The 26,340-nt window shown below is 43.8% G+C and overlaps 2 protein-coding genes across 3 annotated transcripts in view; one reads left to right on the forward strand and one right to left on the reverse strand.

The window, feature by feature from the left end:
• SLC26A8 (solute carrier family 26 member 8) overlaps positions 1-6,564 on the reverse strand; it is a 31,182-nt gene extending 24,618 nt beyond the window's left edge. Inside the window, exons 1-2 of the mRNA XM_084611564.1 lie at positions 5,872-6,564; positions 3,070-3,357 (exon numbers count right to left, since the gene is read on the reverse strand). Coding sequence (XP_084467690.1) covers positions 3,070-3,230 — 161 coding nt within the window. The 5' untranslated portion in view covers positions 3,231-3,357; positions 5,872-6,564. The remainder of the gene's footprint in view (positions 1-3,069; positions 3,358-5,871) is intronic.
• A 546-nt stretch (positions 6,565-7,110) lies between these two features.
• The window catches only part of MAPK14 (mitogen-activated protein kinase 14), a 46,889-nt gene continuing 27,659 nt past the window's right edge, over positions 7,111-26,340 (forward strand). The window contains exons 1-2 of one of the 2 annotated variants that reach the window (XM_084610901.1): positions 7,111-7,421; positions 16,647-16,776. In XM_084610901.1, the coding sequence (XP_084467027.1) occupies positions 7,306-7,421; positions 16,647-16,776 (246 nt within the window). In that variant the 5' untranslated portion in view covers positions 7,111-7,305. The remainder of the gene's footprint in view (positions 7,422-16,646; positions 16,777-26,340) is intronic. The other variant, XM_084610900.1, reaches the window with a different exon arrangement.

The following is a 26,340-nucleotide window of genomic DNA, read 5'->3' on the forward strand; positions in this document are numbered from 1 at the left end:
ATTCAATCACAGCTTCTAGCAGGCAGAGGTTTAGGGACACTCAGAACATGGGTTTGGGTCCCTGACCAGCTTGGCTAATAGATACTGATAGACCTATCTGCCATGAACTTATCCAATTATTTTTTGAACCCAGTTATACTTTTGGCTTTTGCAGCATCCCCTGGCAATGAGTTCCACAGGTTGACTGGGCATTGGGTCACATAATGCATTTATATGGTCCACATGTCTTTATCAGAGTTTCTAATAACTAAGCTTTCATTTAAAAAAAAGAGCAAGTTTCTAGTCCTCATGTCTGCAATAACACTCCAAAGCAAACCAAATGTAACTGATGCAGCATCTGCCCAAGTCTGCAGACAGCCTGAAACAGTGACTTTGAGGAGTAAACTTCCATCTTCCCTATTAATCTGATTGGACTGTCAACTTTAAAGCCCAGTTATGACACTTTGATGTCAAGATTAACTATTTAATCACTGATCATTGTCGTGGACAGAACGGGGGCATGGGGAGTGATTGAACTTGTGGCTACAGCTGTAGCTCATGAAAGCTTATGTTCAAATAAATTTGTTAGTTTCTAAGGTGCCACAAGTCCTCCTTTTCTTCTTGCGAATACAGACTAACACGGCTGCTACTCTGAAACCTGAACTTCAATGGTTTCGCAGCTAGGAATGAAACACGAAGTGAGCTGTAGCTCACGAAAGCTCATGCTCAAATAAATTGGTTAGTCTCTAAGGTGCCACAAGTACTCCTTTTCTTTTTAGGGAAGGAACAGAAGAGACTCACAAAGATAGGGAAGTCGGCCAGACACTGTGAAAGGAGGATGAGGAAGCAAGAGAAACAAAAGGCAGAAACAACAGGCCTAAAGGGGGGCAGATTTTCTCAATGAATGATGAATGCAATAATAAAGCACTGAACAAATAATGTTGAGCTACTACATAAAGGCCATATTCTCCTCTTGCTCTCTGTGCAAATCTCCTACTGACATCAGGGGGTAATACACAGACCTCAGTGTAAACTCCAGCTCTCAGACCATAACTAAATAGAATTCGACCCTCTCCTCCAAATAACTTTGATACCTTTGTTCTAGTACTTTGTCTGATCTCTCTTTTATTTAATATCTCATATGATGGAGCTTCCTTGATCTCTGTGAAGGACGTTTTTCTTTCTGATTATTCCTAAAGGTAAAGGAAGAGCTAGAAAAGGAGGCCAGGGATAAAATTGCACTCTTATTTACATCAATGTAAATCTAAAATGCCTCCACTCACCTCAGTGAAATTACTCCAGATTTACAACAGTGGAACAAAGCTGAATTTGACCCACAGTCTTAGTTAGCTTTGAACCTCAAGTCACACCAGGGTCACAAAACAGCAGGTGAAGCTTCAGCAGTCACTTCAGTTCTAGTAAAAAGAAAAGGAGTACTTGTGGCACCTTAGAGACTAACCAATTTATTTGAGCATAAGCTTTCGTGAGCTACAGCTCACTTCATCGGATGCAGTTCCTCAGTTCTAGTGAGCAGTTGAAACAGAACACCAAGAAGTGATAATTCAGTGATGTTTCAGGAGACTTGGTCTCAACTTCTTTATAAGAACAGTGGTATGTAGGTGCTCCTATTAAGTGACTCAAGAATAAGGAACTCACCTAGTCCACTCACAGTGCTCTTTGTCGGCCAATCCACAGAACAATAACTGGTATTATTTCAAAAGGAAGCCCCTATCCTGATCTCCATATGGGAGAAAGGAAGTGTGCCCACGAAGAAAACCTACCACACGCAACCCCCTGATGAACCCAAATAAATCCCAATGACTGACAGAGTAAAGCCTGAGACAACATGGAGATGACAGTTCAGTCTGGGTGACAGAGTCCCACAACAAAACTAAAGGGAATATGACAAATGATTTTCCAAACTTTGATTGGTTAATTTTTCCATGGTGGAAGAACAAGACATCCTCTGATGCTGCTGAAAGAGGCTCCTTTGTGGTCAGCACCTGCAACATCTCAGCATAGATGACAGGTTTCAGAGTAGCAGCCGTGTTAGTCTGTATCCGCAAAAGGAAAAGCAGGATTTGTGGCACCTTAGAGACTAACCAATTTATTTGAGCATAAGCTTTCGTGAGCTATAGCTCACTTCATCGGATACATTCATGAAGTGAGCTGTAGCTCATGAAAGGTTATGCTCAAATTAATTGGTTAGTCTCTAAGGTGCCACAAGTCCTCCTTTTCTTTCAGCATAGATGGGTATTTTGAGTCTTTGGGTATATACTCTGGAGTGCAAGTCCCTACTGGGAAGAACAGGGTGGGGTTATATTAACTAATGCTGCATTTGCACACTCACCTCACCCATCCTAGAAGGGAACCTTAGAGTGCAGCAGCAAGCAAGGCAGAATGAGGTAGAGCAATTTCTACCATACTCTTAGGAAACCTAGTCTCTTTCTACTCTAGGCAGGAACTGAAAGTGATACCTGGGAGAATTTAAACAAAAATAGCAAATACAAATGCCAGAAAAACCAGATGTAACCTTGTGTCTGCCAGCTAGAGTGGAAGGAAGCACGGAGGGGACTGAAACAATTAGCAGAATCCCTCCTCACTATGCATAGCTGCCTCACATTACCACAACTGTGAAATGAAGAGAGACTTTTGTGGTCTGTAGGCAGGAACTCCCCGTGTTCTGGTAAACTTGACACACATGCAGGGCTGCCCCTGGCGGTGGGTGACACCCTGTGCACCAACATTTGGGGGCACTAAACCTTTGCATTCAGGGGTCCCAAATCCCTGATTTTGTGTGGGTTTTTTTCTCTCAACAGTTTTGCTTGATGGCTTTTGTTTTGCTCAGTCATCTGGAGGGCACCAGAAACATTTTCCATCTTTGGTGGGAAAACAGATACAGATGGCCCTGCTTACCTGCTCTAGACATGGGACTCTACAGTTTGGTGCTTTGATTAAGCTTCTATCAGTCACCTCTGTATTGTAGTACTGAGTTGGGGCTGCAGGAGGGTCAGTCGCTGCTTTTACATTGGTACCTGAACAAGCTGCTCAGTTTCTTCATACCCGCCAAATTCCTGGTATATTACTCACCTGCACTGGACCCTTCCTTGGATTCTGAAGTCCCTGTTCCTTGGGGAGGGAGTGTTTCTTTCATAGTTTTTCTGGAACTGCTCTTCAGTGTATATGCCTCTCTTGATTCTGTACTTCCCTAGCTGCCTGGGAGCGCTGACCGTCTCAGCATCTGGCTCCATGAGGTCACACTGATAGTGGGCAGTCAAAAACGTGGGAATAAGGGCAGGCGAGAGAGTGAAATCAAAGTCACTGTCCTTACCCGTGACACTGAAGGGAGGAAGGAGGTCACAGAACCGGACTGTCTCACTGAAAGAGAATGTTTAAGTGGCTAAGCCGGGGATACCTCCATCCCTGGTGTAACCCCATCCAAGCAGGGACGCCGGAACAATTTGTTCAGTGTGGGTGCCCAGAGCCATTGAACCAAACTGTAAACCCTGGATATGCTGGAAAAAACCACTTCAGGCCAGAGGGTGCAGCCGCACCCCACTTCCAGCACCCAGGCCACTGGGAGCAGTGGTGGCCCTGTTATCACCCCCTCCACCGCAGCAACCCCCAGGGCCACTGCGGGAAGACTGGGACCCTTGCTCCCAGATCCCTGGGGCAGCTCTTCAGAGGGGCTGGGGGCCGAGTGCCCCCGGGGGGCCGCTCTCAGCCTCTCCCTCCCCTCTCTCGACTCGCCCACGGCCCCTCCCCTTATTCTCCCCGCCAGCCACGGCCCCGCCCCGCCCCGGGACACCCCCCTCGCTCGCCGGGAGCAGGGGGAGCCCAGGGTCCGCTCACCCGCGGCAACCTGAGCCGCCGCCGCCCCGGCTTCGGGACTCGCGGGGGCGGCCGGGCCTCGCCAACTGCCAACCCCGGGGTGGGGCGCGAGGGGCACGGGATGCTGCCCCCAGCTGGCCCGGGGGGGGGCCAGGGCCCCGCCTCCAACCCCGTGGGGTGACTGGGTCTGATCCCCTCCCCGCCCTCCTCCAACCCCATGGGGGGCACATCTGAGCCTCTCCCCGCCCTCCTCTAACCCCATGGGGTGACTGGGTCTGATCCCCTCCCCGGCCTCCTCTAACCCCCTGGGGGGCACATCTGATCCTCTCCCCGCCCTCCTCTAACCCCATGGGGTAACCGGGTTTGATCCCGTCCCCTCCAACCCCATGGGGGCACGTCTGATCCCCTCCCCTCCCTCCTCTAACCCCATGGCGGGCACATCTGAGCCTCTCCCCGCCCTCCTCCAACCCCATGGGGGGCACGTCTGATCCTCTCCCCGCCCTCCTCCAACCCCATGGGGTAACCGGGTCTGATCCCCTCCCTCCTCCAACCCCATGGGGGGCACGTCTGATCCTCTCCCCGCCCTCCTCCAACCCCATGGGGTAACCGGGTCTGATCCCCTCCCTCCTCCAACCCCATGGGGGGCACATCTGAGCCTCTCCCCGCCCTCCTCCAACCCCATGGGGGGCACGTCTGATCCCCTCCCCTCCCTCCTCTATCCCCATGGGCGGCACATCTGAGCCTCTCCCCGCCCTCCTCCAACCCCATGGGGGCACGTCTGATCCCCTCCCTCCTCTAACCCCATGGGGGGCACGTCTGATCCCCTCCCCGCCCTCCTCTAACCCCATGGGGTGACTGGGTCTGATCCCCTCCCCGCCCTCCTCCAACCCCCTGGGGGGCACATCTGATCCCCTCCCCGCCCTCCTCCAACCCCCTGGGGGGCACATCTGATCCTCTCCCCGCCCTCCTCTAACCCCGTGGGGTGACTGGGTCTTATCCCCTCCCCGCCCTCCTCCAACCCCATGGGGGGCAAGTCTGATCCTCTCCCCGCCCTCCTCTAACCCCGTGAGGTGACTGGGTCTTATCCCCTCCCCGCCCTCCTCCAACCCCATGGGGTAACCGGGTTTGATCCCGTCCCCTCCAACCCCATGGGGGCATGTCTGATCCCCTCCCCATCCTCCTCTAACCCCATGGGGGGCACATCTGAGCCTCTCCCCGCCCTCTTCCAACCCCATGGGGGGCACGTCTGATCCCCTTCTTCCTCCAACCCCATGGGGTAACCGGGTTTGATCCCGTCCCCTCCAACGCCATGGGGGTACGTCTGATCCCCTCCCCTCCCTCCTCTAACCCCGTGGGGTGACTGGGTCTGATCCCCTCCCCGCCCTCCTCCAACGCCATGGGTGGCACATCTGATCCCCTCCCCTTCCTCCTCCAACCCCATGGGGTAACCGGGTCTGATCCCCTCCCTCCTCCAACCCCATGGGGGGCACGTCTGATCCCCTCTCCGCCCTCCTCTAACCCCATGGGGGGCACATCTGAGCCTCTCCCCGCCCTCCTCCAACCCCATGGGGGGCACGTCTGATCCCCTTCCCCCTTCAATCCCATGGGGTAACCGGGTTTGATCCCGTGCCCTCCAACCCCATGGGGGCACGTCTGATCCCCTCCCCTCCTCCCCCCGGAGTGACTGGGTCTGAGCCTCTCCACTCCAACCCCACGGAGGCCACGTCCGATCCCCTTCCTTTCCCTCCCCCACCCCCGGGGTGACCTGGGTCTGAGCTTCTCCCCTCCCTCCTCCAACCCCACGGGGGCCGTGTCTGTGGATATTGCACAGATACTGAAGTAAAGTGCATGTACAGCTCATAAAACTTTTCATCCGCTGCACGGTACATAGTGAAGCAAAAAGATCAGGCACCTTGATAGCCCCAGTATTTTAATGGCCTCTTCTAGGGCAGTTCTTTGGTTTTTCTTGCATCCACCTACTTTCTCAAACCCAATTTTATCTAATTGCAAAATAACCAGCGTTTCATGCATTTGCCACTCAGAAGCAGTTTGGTGACTCACGTCTGTCTTGAATAACGTAGCGCCTACAAAACTCGCCACCTCAAGTGAAAGATAGCATGGTCCAGCGCTTAAAGGGAGGGGCCCCTGCATTCAAAGGCTGACCGCCACTTATTTGCTGTTGCGTGACCTTGGGGCAGCCACTTCACTTCGTTATTTGGTGCCGACACTGAGCTTGAGCTCCATTTCACAGGGCATTTCAGCGCCTGCTGCACTCTCAAGCGAAGGCTTACATCCCCCTGCTTCCCAATTCTCAGACCCGAGCTCGGCGCAAAGCCCCTACACAGCTGCTCGCTCCGCGGCGGATCCTTGTGCACCGCCCAGCCCCCAAAAGGCGGCTCCCCCGAAGCGCCTACAGCCCAGAAGCCAGGGCCACAAGGCACGGGAAATCCTGGAGAGGATTTCGCAGCGTTCCTCCGCCCCATTATTCCGTGGGCTCCTGCGCGCAGACGGCCCCAGGGCGGAGGGCTGAGTTGGGAGACGTCAGTCACTGGGGGGGGAGGAAGTGAAATGAATCCCGAGGCACCAGACCCACAGGGGCCGGTCGCCTCTGATGTACCAGAGCCAGCTAGCCCCAGGCCCAGCAATGACCAGGCCTGGCCCCCTGCCTCTCTCCGCCGGGCCCAGCCGCCCCCGGCGCCGCTGGCAGCAGCCGGGCCCAGCCGCCCCTTCCTCCGCGCCAGGCTTTCGCCGCCCACGCCGCCCGCCGCGCGGCTTCCCCGCGCCCCGCTAGCTCCGCCCCCAGCCCGGTCTCAGGCCGCTCTCGCGAGAGCGGAGGGCGGTGGGCGCTGGTTCCATATTGGGTCATCGCCGCGCTGGGCGCCTCCGCTCTCGCGAGGCGGCGGCGGCGGCGGCGGGGCGCGATCGATTGGTCGGGGTTGCGGGAGGAGGCGGAATCGCCTGGGCAGTGCCACTGGGCGCGGGCGGGGGAGGTCACTCCGGAGTCGCCTTCGCCGCCTGCCTTGCTCTGCCTGTGAGAGGAGTCCCCCCCCCCCCCGCATCAACATCTGGTTCCTTTCAGGACCCCCCCTCCCCTCACACACGCGCTGTCCCGCCCCTTGGGGTGACAGTGCGGAGCACCCAGGGGGCGCGTGAGGAGAACCCTAACAGCTCGCGCGGGACAGCCCCCACTCTTTTGGTTTTTTGGGGTTTTTTTTTTGGGGGGGGGGGAGGCGCTGCACGAGACACCCGCGGCCCCTGCGGGGGCAGCAGCGCGCGACAGGGGGGGGGGTCCGCGGCGGCTGTCAACGGTCACTGGCCCGGGCCGTGGTGAGGGGGGGGACCGGCGGCGGCCCGAGGCCCCCCTGAGGGGAGGGAGGGGTGCAGACCTGCCCCTCTCTCTGCAGGGGGGGGGGCGGGGGAGGAAGAGCCGCTGCTGGGGCCGCCGGCAGAGTCCCCCCTCCCGCCTGGCCGGGCGGGGCGGGCTGCGGAGCCGAGATGTCTCAGGAGCGGCCCAAGTTCTACCGGCAGGAGCTGAACAAGACGGTCTGGGAGGTGCCCGAGCGCTACCAGAACCTGTCCCCGGTGGGCTCCGGGGCCTACGGCTCCGTCTGGTGAGTCCGGGGGTGGCGGGGGGGGGGCCGCAGGACGCACGGGAGGGAGGCTGCTTGGATCGGAATCTGCCTGTCCGAGCTGCACCCCGGCCCCCCCCCGCTCTCTCGGGGGGAGGAGGGGAGGTGGGGAATCTGCCCCGGCTTCTCACCCACTGCGGGGGGGACCGTCGGTGTTGCACGTGCGGGGGCGGCGACTGAGTTAGAGGGCGGGGGGGGTTCCCTGCCCTCGGTGGGGTTCGCCCCCTTCCTCCTGCCCCCAATATGGGTGAATCGGCCTTGCCCACGGGTGGCTTTTATCCCTAGATTAGTGGAGAAACCGCTGCAGAAGCAGCGTCTCCGCGGTGGGATGCAGCAGATTGCACCACATGGCAGGTGGTGGTAAAGTCAATTTCACAGAAGATAGTCTTGTCCCACTCTTCCTCCAGGGTATTAATCCGCACACTTTCCTCCCTCTCCCCCGCCCCCTTTAGTTACTGAGTGGTGGGGCGTGCCAAAGTCTGCTTTGCAGAACAGGTGCCTGGTAGCTCTTGTTCCAGTTTCAGCTGGGAACTGCAGAGCAGGTGGCATTTGGGGTGATTTTAAAGAGAGGTTTGTTGATACTGGGACGGTGATGTGGTGGGAAAGGCTATGAGGTGATCTCTTCTGCCTTGCCCTGTCTGCCAGGAGTGCTCTTACAGGTAACAATTCCATACCACTGGCCATGGGAGGTTAACATAGGGAAATTCGTGGTCTTTCCTGAGTGAGAAAATTAGGTGTAGATGCCTATGGTTAGCAAAATCCTGCTGTCAGAACTGTGAAAGTGTGGACATAACTGGCAGGAAAAAAAACATTCTGGTCTTTAATCTTTTCTTAAACTAATATAGATAAGATGTGTATCTGCAGAGCTTGACTTGCCTGTAGTCACAGCAGCATGATTAAAAAGGTTGTACTCCCTTGTTGCATCAAGTATTTTTGCTCATTTCATAATGCAACAGTGCTTATTAGTTTTGGTCTTCAAAATATAGAATAGGAAATGAGTTTGTCTACTTGACTAGCCTCAGTTTTGCAGACAAATCACAGTGATGTGTGAAAGCTTTTTTAGGCGGCTTTGCCCTTTTTTTAAAGAAAGAATATGTAAAACATTAATGTCTTATGAATGCATATAGTGTTTAAAGCTTTTCTGCACCCAGTTTGTCGGACCCTGATGAAGATTTTGTAATAGTGTTTCCACACTGTGGTCTCCTCCAATGTGTGAAGTGAGCATGCATTAATGAATTTTTATGCAATATGTAAATTTATATCTATAGTGTAGGACTCACAGTAAACAATACTAATGAAGAAAAGTAATAGCCATGTATACACTGTAGCTTTTAAAAAACCCAAACTGTCAGCTGTTTGTTTTTTTAACAAAGGGTGATTATATTATACTAAATTGTTTGCAAAGTTCCATTTAAGTAACCTCTATTAAAACTGTTATGTACCAAAGTATATGAGCATTTGTCCTTTATCTTTTGTATAAAGGTTAAACAGGTTCTAATAGTATGAATGTGTTCCCCCCCAAAGTTTTACTGTAGAAAGGCTGAGCTTTATTGAAGTAGTAAGATAAGGGCTTGACCTTGTTGGTTGGTTGATATCTCCTGAGATGCTGAGTGTTCTGATTGCCCACTACAATCAATAGGAGTTTAGGGTGCTCAGTGCCTTGTGGCAGGGTCAATCCTAAAAATAAAATGAGCAAGGTCTTCTCCTACCCCCAACTCCCATTGTGCTTTCCAAAATGCTTGCATTACTCCCAAATATTTCTTTCCACTACCCATATAACATAAGGGTTTGCATCATGAACTTCCTGTTTTGCTGTGTCAAAACCTTTAAAGATTGTGCAATTGCATTAGTAGCAGAGGAAGTTGTATTTTCTGTTGGAAGCAGCTTCAAACATGTAGCTAATAGTTGCAGATTATCAAAGTTTATTATATTCACACAAGGACTTGCTCTGGTCTGGCACATCTTTTCCTTCCTGATCCTAATGTAAAGTCACTGTGTTGAATGAGGCATCAGATTAATTTTCATTGTACCAGATTGAGACTGCAAACACAGGATTATGATTTTAGTGTGATTAACACCCTCAAGATAGAAAACTCCCCAGGCAGTGATGCAGATAAAATGTACTAGCATGCATCACTACTTGCACACCAAGGTGAGGGGGTTAAATAGGATGAATGTCTAGGCTGTTAGGGAGAAGACTCTTACTCAAACATAAATAACAGAGCTAACAAGTCCTGTAGATTAGTGTTTTCCAAATTATGGGGTGCAGTAGTTGGGAGAGAAGGCACAGGCAGATCTCTCAGTTTGTTCTTAAGTCTCGTCCTTGATTTAAAAAGAATAGAAGGAAGATGTATACATTAAGATGTGGAGATGAAAGGTGAGCAACTCAGTTTTCAAAAGTCTGGGAAACTCTGGTGTAGTCAGTGAAGTTGCCTATGCTGACTTATGAAACCATTGCAGTAACACCTATTGTGTGAAATGCTTATGCTGCTTGCTCTTACAACAGTTTAGCATCTTCATGCAACATAGCTGTTGTTGTTTGTATTCTTATTGTGCATTCACATGAAGTGCACTTTACAATCATGTTGGCATCAGTTCATTCTGGGATTCCTGAAGCATCTGTTTCAGAATGCTTCCATGTGGTTGTTAGGTACAGGAGATTTTGATTAACTTCCAAATGCAAGGTACTACATTGTAGAATGGAATTGGGACAAGTGACAGAATTGATGCTGGTGCAACTCTTTTGGCTTCCTGACCATATTGGGGAGAAATCATTGGTTACAGCATGGGGTCAGCTAGATCCAAACTAAAGACTGTCCCAGATGTTTCAGTCACTTTATGCAATTGGTACTTATAAAATGTGTTGAACATCTGTTGTGTGTAGATACAAAGTGTTGCCCAGGCATTGCAAGTTCAAAGTGTTCCAAGCAATGTGTTTTTACAACAGTTTTTTTGCCTAATGTATAAAAGGCCTCAATCCATAAATGCTCTAGATTGCCTCTTTAAGGCCGTACTTAGTTTGGGGAAGAATGTTATAGGTTATGTAGCTCTTCGAAAAGAGGTATTCTTTATAAAGAATAGTAGACTGTAAAAATACACAGTACTGAGTTTATCAGTTGAGAGTCAAAAATCAAAGGCTCAAACCCAGACTCTGAGTTTCTTGCATGTTATGCTACACAGCTAATTCCTTTTAGTTTTAAAGAAAAAAAAACAAACTACCGCACATTTAAGGAACTGTAAATGTTAAATTTTTAAGGGGAAATTAAGTAAAAACCTCACATCTCTTCAAATAGTTTTCAAAATCATTGCTTCTTTAAAGTGTTTTTGGGATAGCATCTATCTTCACGCTCACCAATCCATCACCAAAGTATCTGATCACTTCTGAATTTAAAAATAAAATAAAAATAATTATTTTTACCTTTCCAACCTTTAGGAGAAATAACTTAATTGGTTTATAGGATGGTTTGATTTGTTTGTGAATGGTTGTAGTGTGTCTATATATGAAGTATCCATGTGGGGTGCATGTTACATGGTGAAAGACAAACTCGTTTCTTTTGGCTAATGGGAGGGACTTGGAAGAAAGCAAGGTTGCTGGGGAAGAAGGGTGTTCCTGGTGTGGGGCATGGCATGAAAGGAGCCATGGAGTTCACTGGGAGGAGCCTGAAAACAATTTAGTAAGGCAGGTGGCATTAGCAGAACATGCAAGCAGGGGTGTAGCAGGAGACAAGTCATACACATGAGGAGGTGCTGGGCAGAGCCTTGAAAGTGAGGTCAAGGGGTTTGAACTTGTTATAGAACTTGAATTTTAAGAAGTGGAGGTATATTGTGAGTCATTTTCCATCCTGAACTACTTACTGTACAGCAAAGTAATATTCATGGATATCTGGTATTGTAGCTTTTTGCAAACTGGTGCTGACTTAATATGATCAAACACAGGCCGGGAAGAGGTGCTGAAATACGTGCCTTTTTTATAGCTGTATGCTGGATTTGTGGTGTTTGCCATATATATAGGGACTGAACTTGTAAATGACTGTGGTCTTAGTAATATGTAAACAGGACTCTCAAACATTTTGAAGGCCATAGATTTCCTGCTTACACAATGGGGTTGGTGGTCTCGAAAACAGTCTTCAGGACAAAAAAGAGGATACCACTAACGGGACTCGATGAGTAGCATGTTTGCTTGCATAGCAGCTAGTGATACGCAGAACAGAATTAGTGTTGGATTTGAAAGAGATTGGTAATGTTACCCAGTTCCTAAACAAACTCTACTTGAAGAATAGTTTTGCCAGTTCTTTAGTTTCAGACCGCTGAAAAAACATAACTTGTCTCGACAGTAGTTCTCTGGATTTGTTCTGAGATCATTCTTAGAGGGTTAGCTTTGTGTAAGTGACATACAATCACAACTCAAAGTGGTGTGTGTTCTGGTAAGTTAGGAGGTAATGAGGCAATTTCCTGAATTGCATCCATGATAGAGCCTAAGTGGCTGTGAAACTTGCAAGCTGTGATTTATGACAGAGGCATGTGAGTCCTAAACTCCTGTTTATCATTCTTAAAAATGGGATTTATAGTTTCTACTTGTCATGAGCTTCTCTTCCTCAACCGTCTTTTTCAGCTGAAATATAATGGATAGATTTAATGCAACTGTTCTAAGGTTGTAATAAATGCTGATTTTAGGTAGTGTTCAAAAAACACTTTCCAATGTAACAGCCGTTGTGTAGCTCTGTGTTCTTATTTGTAAAAGCATTAGGCAGTCATCTACATCAGCCAAAAATTACTCAGCATGCTCAAAAATCTTTAGAGAAGCTCTGTTTCTAGGCCTCAGATATGACCTAACTTAAAACTGTTATAATTTGGGGGTAGAGAGTATCTCTGTAGTACTGACATCTAATGTTAATTGTTTTTATGGTGTGTGAAAAGTTATTGTACTGGATACATTGACACCTCTCTTGGGATTCCTCCCTTCCTCTTCTGGCTCTGCAGCAGGGATGACTAATATTTTAAACACAAAGCTGGCTACAATGTACAACTTTAAAGTCCAGTCTGTTGAGATATCTTGATTCAAGTGGATACAGTCTATTTGTTTATGTTAATTGGGTGCTGCCCTGGGAGTCATGACAAGTTGAGCAAAGTTGTGGCTCCCTTGCTTTGCAGTAGCTTTTTACAAACGTTGTTCCCAGAGAGCTTTACTGCTAATGACATCAACTGATGATGCTGTTGTACCACAGTGATTTTTTTTTATGAGGGCCAGGGGGAGAACTGTTCTGTAAGTTAAAAATGTGAAGTGCAAAATTAAAGAGATATTGTCAGTTCCCTTAAAGTTACATAGAAAAATATAAATTTTACAAGTAGAAAAGGGCAAAATTGGTAGGTTTGTAAAAAACCTTCTCTTAATATTTAGGTGTTCTGAATATGGAAATTTTTTTCTAATATAGGAGCATAAAAGAATATGGTGCAAAGAAAACAAGAATTGAACTATTAAAAATAATTTGTATTCTGGTACCACCTAAAGGTTGTAAGTGACGTTGGGGCCCTGTTGTCCTAGGCACCGTACAAACCCCTAAAACAGAGGTCCCCAGACTGTAGGGCGTGCCCTAATGTAAGCTCTTCAGGGAGGAAACTGTCTATTTAGGGCTATGTCTACACTAGCACTTATGTCGGTATAACTTACGTCACTTAGGGGTGTGAATAAGCCATGCCCCTGAGCAACTTAATTTAGCCAACCTAAGCGCTGGTGTGGACAGCGCTATGTTGGTGGTAGAGCTTTTCCTGCAGACATTGCTGCTGCTGCTCGGTGGGAGTGAATTAAGTCGATGGGAGAGCTTGAGTGGCTGCACTAGAGAGCTCACAGCTGCACCACTGTAAGCTCTCTGTTTTGTCTACTTAGGCTATGGCAGTACTAAAGTGTGGGCGAGGTATCTTTCTGTAAAGTTTTCTGGCTTATTGCTCTTCTCCATAAAGAAGGTTAACTGTAAAGAATAATGTAGAAATTTTTTAAGGATAAAATATTCTCCAGTTTGAGGAGCATATTGAAAGGAAATATATGGAGTGTAGGGACCTTAGTTTGGGTCAGGATCTTTACGTCTAGCACTGCTCAAGTACAAAGTAGGAAGACTCTTGTCACACTGAAGCCATAGGAGGTTTAACTGTCAAGTAGTTGTCGTGTTTTCATTTTTAACTTCCCTGGACCCTGTTTCCTTCAGGTTATTGGAGGCATCTGATCAATTTATGTAAGTTCAAACTAGATGTAGCCTATATGTGCTTGTTAGGAACAGAACGGTGGCCTAGTGGAGGTAGAATTAGTTTTAAAATTGTATTTCCTCCCTCCCCATCACACATCACTATTGCACCACTGTAACTGCATCTGTTTAACTGAAGTTATTCCTTATTTTCTGTGGTAAATAAGGAAAACCTAGCCAAGAATTCCAATCCCTTGCTTCCTTGGTTGGCAGGGTTAGGGATGCTCTGGAAGCAGTATATTGTGTTCTGGTAAGTGAGAAGTGTGGTAATAGTGATTGCAGTTGTGAAGGTGAAATAAATATGCAGAGGATTCTCTTTTTTCCAAGGCAAGAGAGATTGTTAAACTGTGTTGTATGCTACCTGTTGCAGTTGAAAGAGGTGGAGCCTTAAAGAGGATAACCAATTGACATCGGTCTAGTTTGGATTATGATGACTAAGATTTTATTTTGGAGCTGTGAAGTATATCTGGAAAAAACCTCATGCCTCATTAAAATTATGCTGTTGTGTGTAGACCCTAAATTCAGATTTTGTGTGTAGTATTTTTTTTTTAAAAAAAAAGCTTGCATGAAACAGAAAATGAAAATAGTATTTGAAATATTCCCCTGCAGGGTTTGCTACTTGAGATGAAAAAGCAATCAAAACAAAATAAAACCAGTACTAGTTTATTTTGATTGTCCAATTTAGTGAAGTGTAGGAAGTAATACACACAAATGATGAAGAGCATAGTAGATTTCAAACACATTTTGATTAATTCAAAGCAATGTTAGTAATTCTACTACAGCAGTCTGAGGCTTCTGTGATCTCTGGGAGACTTTTCCAGCTTTATTTCCATATCTTTTTATGTGAGCTGTTTCAGTGGAATGTACTCTCCTGCACAGAAGGGGCTACTGTTGTTCTGCAGAGAAGGATTAGAAGTACTCTCTTCATATCGCAATAGTACAAAATAGAGAACATATGGAAGATGATGGTTGCTGGTTGAAAAAAATTTAAGTGTTCGGCTACATAGTTGCCAAGTTTTTCATAAGCTTCATTTCAGCACTCTGAGTGGAGAGAGCACACGGATTTAAACAGGGGTATTTTTCTTAAGTGAAACTTAGCAAGTCACACTAATAAGTAATGTGACTTCATTTTATAGAAGATAAATAGACTATGGTTTGGAGCAGGTATATATTTAGTTTTTATTTCTGACTTGTATAAAGCTGTGGATTTAGTATGCATATGCTTTTCCTGCTGTGACTTCTCTTCTGTGAGATGTGGTGATGGACTTTCCATTACTGGCCTTGCTTCCCACTTTGAACTTGTAAACATGAGCTTTCCCTTCCTTTTCATGATTATCAAGGGAAATGGTCTTTATAGATCTTAGTTGAATCGAGAGGCAGGCTGGTTTGAATAAATGTTCTGTGAAATGGGCAAATTATGTCCTAATACTCTTGGCTTCTCTTCCATTCTCTGTACCCTTTCTCCATTATCTTACTATTAAGCTTAACTTCATCAATTTCACATCCTCTACCTCTTCCTCTCTCTTCTTTTCAACAAACAAGAAGAAGTTAGATTTCAAAAACATCCAAAGGGGGAATAAAGCAGAAGTGGTATTCAGTTGTTCACAGCTAAATATCCATCTTTTGTTGGTGCTTGGAATCTAAAATTCTCAGCTAGGGCTCTGGAATATTGTGTGGGGATATATCTTAGGTGTAATAGAATAATGCTTTTCATCTATGTCAAAATCTTTTGTGATAACATTCAGGATGGATTGATTTAAATCAAAGCAACTTAAATTATCAGGCAGGAAACATTGATTGTAAATCAGTTTTAAACTTGTTTTGCATTTACACCTTTTTTCCCCCTAAAGAGAGGTTGATTCTCGTTAGTTGGTAACCATTAAATCATGTTGATTTACAACTAAGTATAGTCTTTACATACATTTAGTACTACTTTTTGCCAACCAGGAGGATACATTAAATCTGTACACATTTTTAAGCAATTATATAGCTTAACAGACACTTACTCAGACTCTTAAGTTTTATTTGTTTTGTTATGTTAGAAAATGGTGAATGATGCATTTTTTTAATTTGGAGATTAGCTTTTTATTCTTGATTCATGTCAAGCTCTGTTTGGATGGAAACTGGAATTCATTTAAAATGCCCGAAACAGTTATGGTTTGATTAGTTAAATAAAACTACTTTAAATGTGCTGATGCATAAGAAAAAAATATCAAAGCATGTTTTCCGTTTAAAATTGATTTTATTAAAGGTAGCAGTGTATGTAGTTAGTGAATTGAATTGATTTTGTCTGGTCATCATATTGTTCAAGATTTTAGAACTAGTATATCTCATCCTTACACTAGTATTTTATTCATAGATTGTAAGAGGGAATACAAGCTTTCCTACTTTTTCAATTCCCAATCTGTTTCTTAACTTGGAATGAACTAGTAATTGAACTGAACTAGTTGAATAAACTGAAATGAAGCTTCGTAAGGGATTTCTCATTGAGCTGTGAAATGTTCAGGGAATCTTGCAGGACACTTCCTTGTAAATTACGTATTTTTGCAAGGCCAGGCTCTCCAACTAAAAAAGACTTGAAGACTTTGATTCTCTCTTACTGTATTGATTTTTGAGAGAGAGAGACTGCGTGTGTTTGCCACATCTTAATTCTAAAGTAAATTAAAATGTTCTATACAAATATTTTGAGGGTATGCATCAGACTGCTTTCTTAAAGTACGGTATACACACCTCTTCTGCAAAACCCCTTTCCTGTTCTCCCTTCCACTGATCCTGATGCAAAGGATTCATCTAGCTCTTTGCCTCTTTTCCTTGGAAACCAAACATAGGTATGGAAAGGTGGCTTTTTAAAATGTGGCACAGGGTACTTTGGACTAATTTCGCTGGGGGAAATGAGTTATTTCAGTCTCAATCCCTAGTTATTTTTAAAGTATTTTTTACATTTGGTAACTTTATTTTTTTTAAATTGTAGCTCTGCCTTTGACAGAAAAACTGGGCTGCGAGTGGCTGTGAAGAAGCTGTCCAGACCATTTCAGTCCATCATCCACGCCAAAAGGACCTACAGAGAACTACGGCTACTTAAACATATGAAACATGAAAATGTAAGTTCTAGGATAGTGGTTGCAAACTGGGGTTCGTGAAATGTTACAGGGGGTTCTCGGGGGGGAAAAAATTCCCTAATGGCAGACAGAGCTGTCCCTAGGCACCCTAGACAGCACAGGGCCAGCAGCCCGGAGCCCCTGGACTTCCAAGAGCTAAGCAGATCAAAGCAAGCCTATCTATCACACTGAGGAGATTTAAACTTTAAGACTTCTTATAAAAAATGGAAAGGGAGGTGGATATTTTTTGCTGTTTTTAAAATTAAATAGGCAGCTAGTGGTGTTTTTAAAATTATTATGAAGAACAAGTTTAAGATTTGTTGTAACGTGCATTGTTTGCCTGGACTGCTCAAGACCTGAATGCTTGTGTAGGAGGAACTCTTTGAGTTGGCTTCTTAAATACCTTCATGCTGTTTCACATCTGATACTCCTTGATGAAGCATAGGAGCCTTGTCTTATAACAGGCTTATTCAAAGTGATACAAGCTATGAAAATGAGATCTTGGAAGAGTGTAGCCATTTTCATAATGTAATAAAATACTGTAATGATAATAATAGTAATAAATAGTGTGTAATAAGCATGTCATAAAAACAATTTTATATTTCCAAGATCACTGCTTTTATCATTTATATTCAGGTCAAGGAGAAAATCCCTGGAAATACTCATTTTTAGGAGGGGGTTCGTGAGACTTGACATTTCAGTGACAGGGATTCACAGGTTGTTAACATTTGGAAACCACTGTCCTCGGAGATGCCCAGAGACATGCAATGTGTGGGAAATTGGATGTTCATAGCTGTGAAAAGCTTGATCAAATGCAGACCAACCCAGTGATAAGTAAACTGAACCTCCAGCATGACTACATTCAAAGTCTTGTAGTATGGGAATTTAGGTATCAATTAAAACGTTTTTTAGTACTTTGAGAAGGTGACAGAAGTGAGTCAGAAGAATGGGTACTTTTTTTAGTAGAAAATTAATTAAGGTTAGGGCTGTCAAGAGTAAAAAAATTAATTGTGATTAATCACGCTGTTAAACAATAGAATACGATTTATTTAAATTTTTGGATGTTTTCTACATTTTCAAATATATTGATTTCAATTACAACACAGAATATAAAGTGTAAAGTGCCCACTTTATACTTATTTTTGATTACAAATACTTGCACTGTAAAAAACAAAAGAAATTATTCACCTAATACAAGTACTGTAGTGAAATCTCTTTATTATGAAAGTTGGACTTACAAATGTACAATTAATGACTGCATTCAAAAATAAAACAATGTAAAACTACAAGTCCACTCAGTCCTACTTCTTGTTCATCTAATCACTCAGACAAGTTTGTTTACATTTGCAGAAGATAATGCTGCCCGTTTCTTGTTTACAGTGTCACCTAAAAATGAAAACAGTCATTCACATGGCACTGTTGCAGTTGGTGTCACAAGATATTTACGTGGTAGATGTGCTTAAGATTCAGATGTCCCTTCATACTTCAACCACCATTCTAGAGGACATGCTTCCATGCTGGTGACACTGGGGTTCTGCTTGATAACGATCCAAAGCAGTGTGGACTGACATGTTCATTTTCATCCTCTGAGTCAGATGCCACCAGCAGGAGTTTCCGCATTGGAGTATTGCTCTTTTAAGACTTCTGCAAGCATGCTCCACACCTCGTCCCTCTCAGATTTTGGAAGGCACTTCAGATTCTTAAACCTTGGGTCTAGTGCTGTAGCTGTCTTTAGAAATCTCACATTGGTACCTTCTTTGCGTTCTCAGATCTGCAGTGAAAGTGTTCTTAAAACAAACGTGCTGGGTCATCATCTGAGATTGCCATAACATAAAATATATAGCAGAATGCACGTAAAACAGAGCAGGAGACATACAATTCTCCCCCAAGGGGTTCAGTCACAAATTTAATTACCGCATTACTTTTTTAACAAGTGTCATCAGCATGGAAGCATGTTCTCTGGAATGGTGGCTGAAGCATGAAGGGGCATGTCAATGTTTAGCATATCTGGCACATAAATAACTTGCAATGATGGCTACAAAAGTGCCACACAAACACCTGTTCTCGCTTTCAGCTGACATTGTACATAAGAAGCAGGCAGCATTATCTCCCATAAATGTAAACAAACTTGTTTGTCTCGGCGACTAGCTGAACAAGAAGTAGGACTGAGTGGATTTGTAGGCTCTAAAGTTTTACAATGTTTTGTTTTTGAGTGCAGTTATTTAACAAGAAAAATCCAACATTTGTAAATTGCACTTTCATGATAGAGGCCGCACTACAGTGCTTGTATGAGGTGAATTTAAAAATACTGTTTCATTTTTTTTATAGTGCAAATATTTGTAATCAAAATAATAATAGTAAGTGAGCACTGTACACTTCATATTCTGGGTGTTGTAATTGAAATCAATATATTTGAAAATGTAGAAAACATCCCAAAATATTTAATTGGTATTCTATTGCTTAACAGTGTGATTTAAACTAAGATTAATCGCTATTAACTTTTTAAGTTGCGATTAATTGTTTTGAGTTCATCTCATGAGTTAGCTGTGATTAATCGACACCCCTAGTTAAGGTCTGCTACAAGTCTTTTGGGGGGAGGGAAGTGCTGATTTGCAGGATGTTCAGTAAGTGTTGGGAAGGAGGACTGAGGGAAAAGGCAATGGTGTAAATGCTTTTGAAAGTGACCAAACCTCCTTAGAGTAACCTGATTGAAAACATAAGATGGGAGAAGTACCTGATTATTAAACAGATGACTGTTTCATACTTGTTGTAGTTGATTTTGGGTGTTAAGTATATTTTACTGGGCTTATAGAAGATCCTTAATAGTAATAAATTGGTCTAGTTTCCTGTAACTCCACAAAAGTTTAACGGTTAAAAGGGTATTTTGAGAGAACTAACCTTCAGTAATGAAGAAAGGCTTGCAATATAACTATTTCATAGTAAAGCCTCAATTTGATTCACAGTATGTTAAGTAATAAGATGAGCCTAATTGATTTAGTGCTCTGTCTGACATTTGTGCTTTTAACACGTTTTACGATATTCTGGGAGGTTTGGTTTCTTCCATCCACTCTGAGGTCAGTCTTTGCATGTGAGGTAAGATAAATGTCACTTGACTTTCCTCCTGCTGTGCCTATTCTAGTCAGGGCTTCAGTAGTGCTGCTGAACCCCAACCCCCCCTGCTGCCTCCCCCCCGCCCGGTGGCTCCAATTGCTCATCTTAGCATTAGTTGCTACTGCCCTTGCAAAGATGGATGTGGGGAAAGTGTCTTGAGACATGATGACTTATCTTCCATGATGCTGGGACTCTCCAAACATTAGGACGAGGTGGTTGTCTCTTTTTCGTGTTCCCACTGGGTGGGTTTTATTGTGAATTCTGTGTCTCTTCAGCTATTGCATTCTTCACTGACAAAGATTGTCCTTGGCCCTGACTTTATTATTTGTATTACAGCAGGTCTCAATCAAGGATCATGGCCCCATTGTGCTAGGCACTGTAGGAACCATATAGTTTTGTTCTTGTTCCAGAGAGCTCACATTCTAGGTTAGGGGAGGAAAGCCTAACCTTTGGACTGTAGCATGGGGGGAACTTTGCCCCCCATTTTCTTACCTGGTACCTGGGCCATGAGACTGAGAGGGGGAATACAAACACTATCTTTCATACCCACTGCACTTCGTTCCCTTGCCCACATCTTCGAATCCCTTCACTGATTTTCCATTGCCTCTGTATCAAGTTCAGGTTTCTCATCCTCATGTTTAAGGCTCTGCATAACTCCGCTCCATCTAATTTCTTCTGTAATCTCTTCCTACTCTGAATTCTTCCTCATTTCCTCTGCTTTGGCCATACCTTCTGTCTTATTGCTTCCTCTATCCTTCTACCACTTTCATCCCTGTGCCTCTTGTCACACTATCCCTTCTGCGGAGAATGTCTGTGGCAGTGTGCCAAACATCTACCCTTCTTTCGGATCCCTTCTTAGAACGCAGTATGAATCATCCTAATAGTGCAGTTGTGTATCTATTATAAAAAGAAAAATATTTGCACCAATATGTGATAAATTGATCTATCCTGGTTATTGGTGCTGTGTTTTTTGTTTTGTTTTTTGTTTTTTAAGCTATGTATGTAGAATTGTGATTGTAAGTGCCTTTTGATAGAGACATTGTCTTAGGCCAGGTCTACATAACACATTTCGGTATAACTATGTCACTCGGGTGTGAAAAAATCCACACCCCTGAGCGATGTAGTTATACCAACCTTAACTCCCCATGTAGACTGTGTTGTGTAGGCATGAGAGCTTCTCCTGCTGACATAGCTACTGCCTCTTGCAGAGGTGGAGTTATTAAGCTGATGGGAAAGCTCTCTGCTGTCACTTTAGAGAGTCTTAACCAGAAGCACTACAAAAGCACAGCCATGCCAATGCAAGTTTGTAGTGTAGACTTGCCCTTACTATGTTCTGCATCATTGAGCATGCTGTTGATGATCAGTAAAATGTACATTATTTTTGGAGTTAGATACCTTTTTAAAGAAGCTAAATAGCAGTATTTCTGCCCTCTCCAATTTCTTGTGTTGTGCAAGAAGTCTTAAAGTTGGTCCTCTGGGAGGGTGGATCAGGTAATATCAGAGGTTTCTTGCAACCCTAATAGCCTTTAAAAAATGCTCTCCAGTTTCTGTATCTAACTTCTGTGCACAGGATGCAGCAAGTCTTAGCAAGCAAGATAAGATTTTTCTGGGAAGGTTAAACGTAAACAATGATCCCAATCTGTGTTGAATTTCAAATGCTGCTTGTCTTAATTCTCTCACTTGTGTAGTAAAATAAACCTTGGGGATTATTTTCTTTTCTCATCAATTTATGCCATGAACTCCTCCAAAAAGTAAGAGAATGGATACAATTCTGACTTTTTGAGAATATATCCTTGGCATCCTGGAAGTGTGTGTGTGGAACTTCTGTACTGCCCTAGGACACGATCTGGTTTTGGATGAATAATTCTCATTCACTGCAGCGTTAAGGCACCAGCACATCAGTGCCATACGCTATTTTGAGGCAGCAAAATCACATGGCTGAACGTTCTCCAGCTCTTTGTACAGCTTCCAGAATGTTAAGAGGGAGACTTCTAACTTACATTTTATATGAGCTTTAGATTGACATTAAGAAAATTCCTGAAATTTTGGCAGTGAGCTAAGCCTAATCTGCTTCCAGTGTCTTTATCTAGTGAGGAAATAACATCCCAAAACAACTTAATTCATGGATTCTCTTGGGCATTTTGACTGGAATTTCTCATATTTTTCATTCCAGTGTGTGTAGTTGGCTATCAGCCATGTCAGTCAGCTGCCAGGATCACCAAAGGCTCTGACACTTCAGCAGTCCTTCTTGACAGTGTTCGTATTGCTAACTGAAGTGGAACTTTTAAAACACGGGCATATTATGAAGAATATTCCCCAACAACACCTGCTTCTTGCCATGGTATGGGTAGAGCTCTAGTGTTGATGGTATTGCCCTAATAGACACACCTACCAAGTTTCTCTTGAACCTTTTTGGGCTGCTTTTTTCTTCCCAAAATTGCTGTGGACTGCTGCGGAAACCTTCCCTCAAGATAAACATTTTATTTAACTAGTTCTGGGCATCAGCCACACACTGGGCTGAGTTAGTAGGAGTAAGCAGTGGAAATTAGAGTAGAGATTTTATCGCTAATTATGTTTATCATCATGTACTGTTACTTTTGCTCTTCCCAATTCTTTTGTTTCACTGCAGTCTTCATCTACTTTGAGTCTTTCTCATTCTAAACCCTGTGCCTGGAATAATCTCCCTATTCTAACCTGGCAGGCACCTTCTTTCTCCTATAAATCTCTTAAAATACATTTCTTCAAATAAATCCTCCTTCCTTATCAGTAATCACCATATCATTCCTCCTCTGAACTATTGTCCTATCTTGTCTCAAGATTGTAAACTCTTTTGAGTAGGAAATAAATGTCTTATGTTGGTAAAGCACATCAAATGTCTAATGCTATATAAAAAGAAAAGGCGTACTTGTGGCACCTTGGAGACTAACAAATTTATTTGAGCATAAGCTTTCATGAGCTACAGCTCACTTCATCGGATGCATCCGATACATGCATGCATCCGATGAAGTGAGCTGTAGCTCACGAAAGCTTATTGTCAAATAAATTTGTTAGTCTCTAAGGTGCCACAAGTACGCCTTTTCTTTTTGCGGATACAGACTAACATGACTGCTACTCTGAAACCTGTCATAATGCTATATAGATTTACTTTAATTCTCAGAAAATCTGTTATGTACTGAGTAGTGCTATAATTTTGAGAATGTGTTGCATTCCTCATGCATAAAAGTGGTTGAAGTGTAAAACTGAACTCTGCTTTAACTGCTGAACCTGAAGTGGCATATTCATAATATTAAGTGTTCTAGAATAGAAGTAGAAATCAGTATTTGATAATTTTGTCTCACATAGATTAATCTGTGAAATATTTTACAAAGTGAAATGCCGTTGGGCACCATGATAGTACTTATATGCTCTGATTGGATTTTGGTTGTCTTTGAGGCTGTTTGCGAAGGGTTATGTAATTGGACGCAGGATTGTAGGATAATAATTGTATTTCTAAACAGCCAGTGTGTGAGGGCACAGTCATTGACTATACCCCTTACAGGAAAAGCTTCTTCCTCTGAGCATCTCCTGCTATGAAATACCTCTGCTGCTACAAACAACTGGTTATATAATTGGGCATCAGAGCATCTTGGACTGTGCTTTGTTCTTTGATCAGTCTATGTACAGATAGTCCACTGTCAGGCTGGGGCTCTGAATGTAGTAGTGATTAAATTTCCTCAGAATTGCGTTAATGATACACTGCAGAAGGAGTGTATTTAAGTGTTGTAGATAATGGGTGGCTGTAACTTCTCTGATGAAAGATAAGGGTAGACTGTAACTTATCACTTTAAAATGTGCAGATTCAAAGTGATATGGTCAAAAGGAAAGTTGGAATGGAAAAGGCAAGTTCTGTCGTCTTGTGCTAAACTGGAGGCTGATGCAGATATTTGGCAGACTAATTCTTACGTAAGATGGAAATACCCTCTGAAGAAACCTTACAAGTGTGTGATGACTTTTGTAATTCTTGCTCCCTTGCACTATTCAGGGGATGAATTTGCTGTTTTCGTTCTGAAAATGAAATAACACAGTTAATGTGAACAGAGGATTGGAACAAGTCTGTCTAATAATGTATTTATTGTAGTGTAGAAATTGAGTAATCTTTGGGATTCAGCATAGGGCAGATCTGAGGAAGTTCAGATTGTGACTTGTTTCATTTATTCTCTAAATATGTTCTTTCCAAAAGCATAATCTTGGCTCCTCAAAACTTGTGCCCTTGAAACCATGTGCTTAAAGTTGACTTGTCCAAATTCTGCCTTTGAAAGTGGAAGAACTAAATTCCACCTCTAGTTACACATGTACAATTAAACTTCATTGGTGTTGCAGGGGTGTGAATGTAGACAGAACTCAGCAAATCTCTGTGAGAGAACAGAGAAACTGAACTAAAATTGGAGAAATACATAGTGGAACGCTGTCCCTTTATCAGATATGCTTTTAGAAAATCTGCCTGTTGAGAGGGGAAATATAAACAAACTGGCAAAAATGAGAGCAACCTTAAAAAAACCCATCAAATGAATTTACCCTCTAGTGTAGCGATTCTCAAACTGTGGGTCGGGACCTCAAGGTGGGTTGTGACCCCCTTTGAATGGGGTCACCAGGGCTGGCTTAGACTTGCTGGTGCCCGGGGCTGAAGCCTAAGCCCCACTGCCCAGGGACAAAGCCAAAGCCCAAGAGCTTCAGCCCAGGGCGGCAGGACTCAGGTTGCAGGATCTCTGCCTGGGGCTGAAGCCTTTGAGCTTCAGCTTTGTATCCCATCCCTGGAGCGGTGGGGCTTGGGCTTTGGCCCCCCTACCCGGGGCAATGGGGTTTGGGTGGGCTCAGGCTTCGGTCCCACCTCCTAGGGTCACAAAGTAATTTTTGTTGTCAGAAGGGGGTCATGGTGCAATGAAGTTTGAGAACCCCTGCTCTAGCGTATCTGAGAGCTGTTAGTCTTATGACCCTGTAAATAGATTTTTTTTCCAGGAAGTAATGCAAGTGTACTAGTTCGCCCTGCATTTAGGGGAATGAGGATTTTTGATCAGTAAAAATTCAAAGGTGAGGATGGAGGTTGCATAGGTAGGAAAGGTACAAGTGAGGGTATGAATCTGAGCTGTTCTTGCAGACTGGCTCCACCTTGAACGTACTAAACAGCAAGTTCTTTTCCAGACGAGTTAGACCTCGCAAAAGGAAATTAAAACAAATAGTAAAAAGTTCTTCAGTTATATAAATAAAAAGAAAACAAGGAAAGAGGAAGTGGGGCTACTTTGCAGTGAAGATGGCGTCGAGATTAAAGATAATTTAGGTATGTCTCAAAATCTAAATGAATACTTTGACTCAGTTTTCAACAGGGTGAATAAAAATCAATGATTTTTTTTAAAACTGCTTTTATTTATTTAAATTGGATTTTTTTGGTTAGGTTTTTTCCTCAAAAAGCATTTTATCTAAAGATGGTTTTAATTAAGATACTTTATAGCTCAAAGATATCTTATAATGGAATAGGGATTATAAATTCTTTTGTATGAGACAATATATTCACGTAATGTTTAAGCAAAGTTTTGTAAATAAGTTCCAATAGTTCATGGATTAGGGACCCAATCTTATGGGTTTTCAGGGGCTTCTGTATAGATTATTTAGATTAATCTTTTCATCTACCCAATGGGACTCAGTACTGAGTCTAGAAGATACCATCAGAGATGCTTAGTTTTGCAGTTCTCAAACTGTGGATTTATGTCTCCAGAGATAACATGCTTGTTAACAGCAAAATGTTTTTAAATAAATAATATATAGAGGTGAGAAATAACAGACCTCAACCCTATTGTCCCTCTGCAAATTTGTGTACCTTACCTCTCTCTAAAAGTACAAAGTTTCAAAAAGTTTAATGAATAGAAGATTGTTGGGGGCGGAATAGATCTGGACAAGGAGAAGACTGAAGATAAATGTGAGAAGGGAGGGACAGACAGTTGAAACAAAAGTGAAACTGTTTGGGCAGTAAGTCTGAGTATAGCCTTCATTGATTCCCGTACCATCCTCTCTCTAGAAGGGAAAACCTATAATGGCAGCAGGTCGTAAAAGAGATCCAGTTTGGGAATAAGAACCATTCAAGAAATATATGTTTGCTGCTGATGTTTTAAAGAAAGTCACTCGAGTGAACTGGTGGAAGTCACTTAAGCACTTGGATTCAGAGACTGTTGAAGTGATAATCTCACTTTTAACAGCAGTAGCTTCTTCTGCTGTTGTAGAAAGAATATTTTCTTCCTTTGGACCAATTTGTTCCAAACTGAAATATCGTTTGGGACCTGAACAAGCAGGAAAGCTTGTTTTTCTTTTCCAGATTATGAACAAACAGGAAAATGAAGGTGAAGACAACTGAGTTGGCTGAAGAAGCCAATATTTTAAATTTCTCATGTTGATCTGGCTGACAGTAGTTTTCTTTTTTTTTTAATA

The sequence above is a fragment of the Lepidochelys olivacea genome (genome assembly GCF_965140295.1).
Source record: "Lepidochelys olivacea isolate rLepOli2 genome assembly, chromosome: 21".
NCBI classification, from domain to species: Eukaryota; Metazoa; Chordata; order Testudines; family Cheloniidae; genus Lepidochelys; species Lepidochelys olivacea.